At 47.6% G+C, this 6,000-nt stretch overlaps 1 protein-coding gene across 1 annotated transcript in view; it reads right to left on the minus strand.

The window, feature by feature from the left end:
- Window positions 1–6,000, minus strand: part of LOC311139272 (uncharacterized protein) — a gene marked incomplete at its 5' end in the record, with an annotated part of 67,458 nt that overhangs the window by 59,467 nt on the left and 1,991 nt on the right. Inside the window, 2 exons of the mRNA XM_084174160.1 lie at window positions 2,913–3,022; window positions 3,596–3,738. Of these exons, the coding sequence (XP_084030286.1) occupies window positions 2,913–3,022; window positions 3,596–3,738 (253 nt within the window). The remainder of the gene's footprint in view (window positions 1–2,912; window positions 3,023–3,595; window positions 3,739–6,000) is intronic.

Below are 6,000 nucleotides of genomic sequence, written 5' to 3' on the forward strand. Positions count from 1 at the left end.
TAGAAATGTAACCCACATCATACAGAGAAAACTAGAAAGAAAATCTCTCACAATGTCAAAGACACTCAGGACGGCACGTCCTCCCCTATAAGAATACTCTTTACTGCTGATCCCTGCATGGGATGAAACATCACCCTCAGATAGATATCACAGTTCAGTCTGTCACATTACTGTAGCCTGAATGAAACATCACCCTCAGATACAGTTGAAGTCGGAAGTTTACATACACTTAGGTTGGCGTCATTAAAACTCGTTTTTCAACCACTCCACAAATTTCTTGTTAACTAACTATAGTTTTGGCAAGTCGGTTAGGACATCTACTTTGTGCATGACACAAGTAATTTTTCCAACAATTGTTTTCAGACAGATTATTACACTTAGAATTCACTGTATCACAATTCCAGTGGGTCAGAAGTTTACATACACTAAGTTGACTGTGCCTTTAAACAGCTTGGGAAATTCCAGAAAATTATGTAATGGCTTTAGAAGCTTCTGATAGGCTAATTGACATCATTTGAGTCAATTGGAGGTGTACCTGTGGATGTAGTTCAAGGCCTACCTTCAAACTCAGTGCCTCTTTGCTTGACATCATGGGAAAATCAAAAGAAATCAGCCAAGACCTCAGCAAAATAATTGTAGACCTCCACAAGTCTGGTTCATCCTTGGGAGCAATTTCCAAACGACTGAAGGTACCACGTTCATCTGTACAAACAATAGTACGCAAGTATAAACACCATGGGACCACGTAGCCGTCATACTGCTCAGGAAGGAGACGCATTCTGTCTCCTAGAGATGAACGTACTTTGGTGCAAATCAATCCCAGAATAACAGCAAAGGACCTTGTGAAGATGCTGGAGGAAACAGGTACAAAAGTATCTATATCCACAATAAAACGAGTCCTATATCGACATAACCTGAAAGGCCGCTCAGCAAGGAAGAAGCCACTGCTCCAAAACCGCCATAAAAAAGCCAGACTACGGTTTGCAACTGCACATGGGGACAAAGAGTGTACTTTTTGGAGAAATGTCCTCTGGTCTGATGAAACAAAAATAGAACTGTTTGGCCATAATGACCATCGTTATGTTTGGAGGAAGAAGGGGGAGCTTGCAAGCCAAAGAACACCATCCCAACCGTGAAGCACGGGGGTGGCAGCATCATGCTGTGGGGGTGCTTTGCTGCAGGAGGGTCTGGTGCACTTCGCAAAATAGATGGCATCATGAGGAAGGAAAATTATGTGGATATATTGAAGCAACATCTCAAGACATCAGTCAGGAAGTTAAAGCTTGGTCGCAAATGGGTCTTCCAAATGGACAATGACCCCAAGCATACTTCCAAAGTTGTGGCAAAATGGCTTAAGGACAACAAAGTCAAGGTATTGGAGTAGCCATCACAAAGCCCTGACCTCAATCCTATAGAAAATGTGTGGGCAGAACTGAAAAGGCATGTGCGAGCAAGGAGGCCTACAAACCTGACTCAGTTACACCAGCTCTGTCAGGAGGAATGGGCCAAAATTCACCCAACTTATTGTGGGAAGCTTGTGGAAGGCTACCTGAAACGTTTGACCCAAGTTAAAGGCAATGCTACCAAATACTAATTGAGTGTATGTAAACTTCTGACCTACTGGGAATGTGATGAAAGAAATAAAAGCTGAAATAAATCATTCTCTCTAATATTATTCTGACATTTCACATTCTTAAAATAAAGTGGTGATCCTAACTGACCTAAGACAGGGAATCTTTACTAGGATTAAATGTCAGGAATTGTGAAAAACTGAGTTTAAATGTATTTGGCTAAGGTGTGTGTAAACTTCCGACTTCAACTGTAGATATCACAGTTCAGTCTGCCACGTTACTGTAGCCTGGATGAAACATCATCCTCAGATATCACAGTTCAGTCAGCTGACCAGAAGTAACACCATTCAGAAACACGTGTACACTTTTCCTCTATAATGACAGGAGATCCTCTGTGTGACACGGTGGTGTAGGGATTACCATATGAAGACACCTGGAGTAAAGTGAAGACAATCCAGCAGGACATGTCTGTCGCTGCACAACACAACTGTCATCCAGTCGGAGGGGAGACCATGACCGTGTGTATGTGCGTGTGTGTGTGTGTACGCATGCTTGCGCGTGCATATGTGTGTAAGTGTATGTCAATTTTTGTGTGTGTGTGTGTGTGCGTGCGTATGTGTGTGTGTGTGTGTGTGTGCGTATGTGTGTGTGTGTGTGTGCGTATGTGTGTGTGTGTGTGTGTGTGTGCGTATTTGTGTGTGTGTGTGTGTGTGTGTGTGTTTGTGCGTATGTGTGTGTGTGTGTGTGCGTATGTGTGTGTGTGTGTGTGTGTGTGTGCGTATGTGTGTGTGTGTGTGTGTGTGTGTGTGTGTGTGTGTGTGTGTGTGTGCGTATGTGTGTGTGTGTGTGTGTGTGTGTGCGTATGTGTGTGTCTGTGTGTGTGTGTGTGTGTGTGTGCGGGGAGGATAAAGTCCTTGGGTGAACAGCATTACAACCAGATATATACTGCAGGCAGCCTCTGAATACATTAGAGTGCACACAAAACAGCCAAGTACACAAAGTCTAGTAGAAGAGAGTCTGATGGATGGTTCCTCAAACTCTCTATGACTGCTGCCACAGAGGGGTGTGTGTGTGTGTGTGTGTGTGTGTGTGTGTGTGTGTGTGTGTGCTCTCTCTCTTTGACTACTGTGATGGAGGGGGTTGGGTTGTTTCCCCATTAATTCATTCTCTGGGATAATTTTTTGACATGACTTCTACTAAATTCTCTATTTTGAGAATTCGACATGCAACGGCTTTATTATACGGATGGAGGGGTCTGACAATAGAACCCTATTCCCTATACAGTGCACTACTTTTGACCAGAGGCCATAGAGGATCTAGGGGAAGAACTAGGCTGCTGACCTTGTGGAAACTGCCATAGAACATCTTCTTGATGTCAGGCCCTTCAAATGTGACTGTCTGGAAGTCTCCCTTGTAGTCGTGGTTGAAGAACGTCAGCGTCTTCCCACCGTCTGATAGAGACAGAGACAGAAACAGAGACAGACAGAGAGAGAATTAGCGACAGTACATTCTACACAAACCCACAAACCCATATTCTGGAGTCCTCTGGCTTGGTCCTCTGGTCTGTGTGTTCAGTCTATATCTCTCTCATACACCAGCTAGAAACTAACCCTGCAGCCCTAGAAACTAACCCTGCAGCACTGGAAACTAACCCTGCAGCACTGGAAACTAACCCTGCATCCCTGGAAACTAACCCTGCAGCACTGGAAACTAACCCTGCAGCACTGGAAACTAACACTGCAGCCCTGGAAACTAACCCTGCAGCCCTGGAAACTAACCCTGCAGCCCTGGAAACTAACCCTGCAGCGCTGGAAACTAACCCTGCAGCCCTGGAAACTAACCCTGCAGCCCTGGAAACTAACCCTGCAGCGCTGGAAACAAACCCTGCAGCGCTGGAAATCCCCACACTTTTGTAAACCACAGACCTCAATTGCAGAGTACGCAGTATGCAGGTTAACCTTTAACCCGAACTCTAACCACAGGACCAGGGATTCAGGAAGTGATGAGGAATAGACTGTACGTACTGTCCAGGATGACCCCCACCAGGGGTTCATTGTCTTTGTTCAGGATCTCCCACAATGCAAAGGGCTCCTGGGGGGTCTCTGGTAGCAGGCGGAACAGGATGGTGACGGTGTAGTCAGAGGGCAGACCTTCTGGGTGGAGGTACCTGGGATACAGACAGACAGACAGACAGACAGACAGACAGACAGACAGACAGACAGACAGACAGACAGACAGACAGACAGACAGACAGACAGACAGATGCAATATTTAACTGGCAGCCAGATGATGTGAATGGTTCCAGAGGGCGGTTGGCAAATCCTATGCCTACACTGTAACGGGAAACTGTAATTTATACAGTCATTTGGGGTATTATCAACAGTAAAATACTGTGAAAGCATTACTGCAGCATACTGTTAATGATGGTGCATTGTGGGAAAATGTTGTGTGCTTGGAAATAATTGTTGTATTTCAAATGGTACTGTAATTCCATCACTAGTGGGTGCATGGTATTGTTGTTTCTGGCTCATTAACATATTTGGAGGCATGCCTTGTAAGAGGATATATTTGTTGCTGTACCAATTTAACTCATATGTGGTTATAGTGCACCATGAATTTAAAATGTATAGGGGACAGATTGGAGTGGCAGCAAGTCTTAATGGTTGAGTATTTTGCCATGTCCTTTTGGTCCATTCATTCATTATATTATTACAGTAGCATTTACTTTTTTTACAGTAAAATACAGTTGTCACGTCTCCTCCCGTTGCTCCCCTCCGGCGCTCTGATTCGCCGGTCTACTGAGCCACCGGTCTGAGCGCACCACCTCGGCAAACGCAGGAATGGAAACCCAACGCACCCTAATCACCTCCAGCGCACCTGCACCTCCTCATCTCATCACCACCCCTATGTAGCCCTGGACTCTTCGTTCATTGTTGTGTGTAATTGTTTAGCGTCGTGTCGTTTACTCACGCTTTGTTATTCTCTCGCTCAGTGTTAGGTAAACCTTTACCTTGTTGATCCCTGCGTCTGCGTCCTGCCTCTTCGTATCCTCAGGACTCGTCACAGAATTACACACCACTCACGAAAATGGATGCAGCAGGTAATCCTCCTGGAGTTTCCCAGTGCTTCGACCAGCACCAGCAGCAGCTTGCCCAGTTGAACGCCTCCAAACTCTGCATAATCTGCCCGGCGCTCCGGTTCCACCTCAGGGAGCAGCGAGTGCACCCAATCCACCTGTTCCCGTGCTATCACCCACTTCTGAGGGGAACCCTTGCCCTACCGGAGCGCTATGACGGTAAAACGACTAAATGTAGCGGCTTCCTGCTACAGGTTTCCCTTTATATAGCGCATCAGCCTGGGGCATATCCATCTGACCAAGCCAGGATAGCGCTGGTGATTTCACTACTTAAAGGAAAGGCGCTGGATTGGGCCACGGCAGTCTGGGAAGGGGGTGAGGCCGTGGCGCTTCTCCACTCCACCTTCCTCGCTCGGTTCAGGGCGGTGTTTGAAAGGACGGAGGGTGAGCGCCTCGTCAAGCTACAACAGGGAGAGGGGCCCGCGTCCGAGTACGCTCTGAGCTTTCGCACGGTGGCGTCGTCTTCCGGCTGGAATGAGTGTGCTCTGCGCTCAGCCTTCAGGAGAGGCTTACGGGAGGACATCAAGACGGAACTCGCATGTCGGGACGACAAGATGGACCTTGATACCCTCATCGCCACGTCCATCCGTCTTGACGACATGTTGAGAGACAGACGGCGTTCCCAACACCTCCCGGAGCCTCGACGCTCACCCCATCTGAGCTATGGAAGCCGCCCTGCCTCAGAGTCCTCACCCACGGACCACAGATCTCCTGGCGGCTCCCTATCTAGGCGGTATGACTCCCATAGCCGCTCCGTGAGTGTTACCTCATCTCCTATCACAAAACCATTGTTTTTAGTTCCCATAACGGTGACTGGTTATTCCTTCTCTTCCATTTCCACTGCAATTATAGATTCCGGATCAGCGGGAAACCTTATAGATAGGGAGCTGGTCTCTGAATGGGGGTTGCCCACCGTGCCACTGCCTTCTCCGCTACACGTCACCTCGCCAGACAATAAACCCCTTGGATCAGGTACCATTACGCACGTCACTCTCCCCATCACCATCACCATTCCCACACTACCGGAGCACCACGAGGAGCTGTCATTCCACATCGTCACGTCACCCCTTCACCGGATCGTCTTGGGATTGCCCTGGCTCAGACTACAGAACCCCACCATCAATTGGATCACCAAGAGGATCACAGCCTGGTCCACCTCATGCCGGAAGACCTGCCTGCCGGTGGTTTGTTGTTCCACGTCAGTGGAGAGTCCGGAGTTAAGCAAACCTTTACCTTGTTGATTCCTGCGTCCTGCCTCTTCGTGTCCTCAGTACTCGTCACAACAGTCAATTA

Source organism: Coregonus lavaretus (assembly GCF_964263955.1).
Source record: "Coregonus lavaretus genome assembly, chromosome: 13".
Lineage (NCBI taxonomy): Eukaryota > Metazoa > Chordata > Actinopteri > Salmoniformes > Salmonidae > Coregonus > Coregonus lavaretus.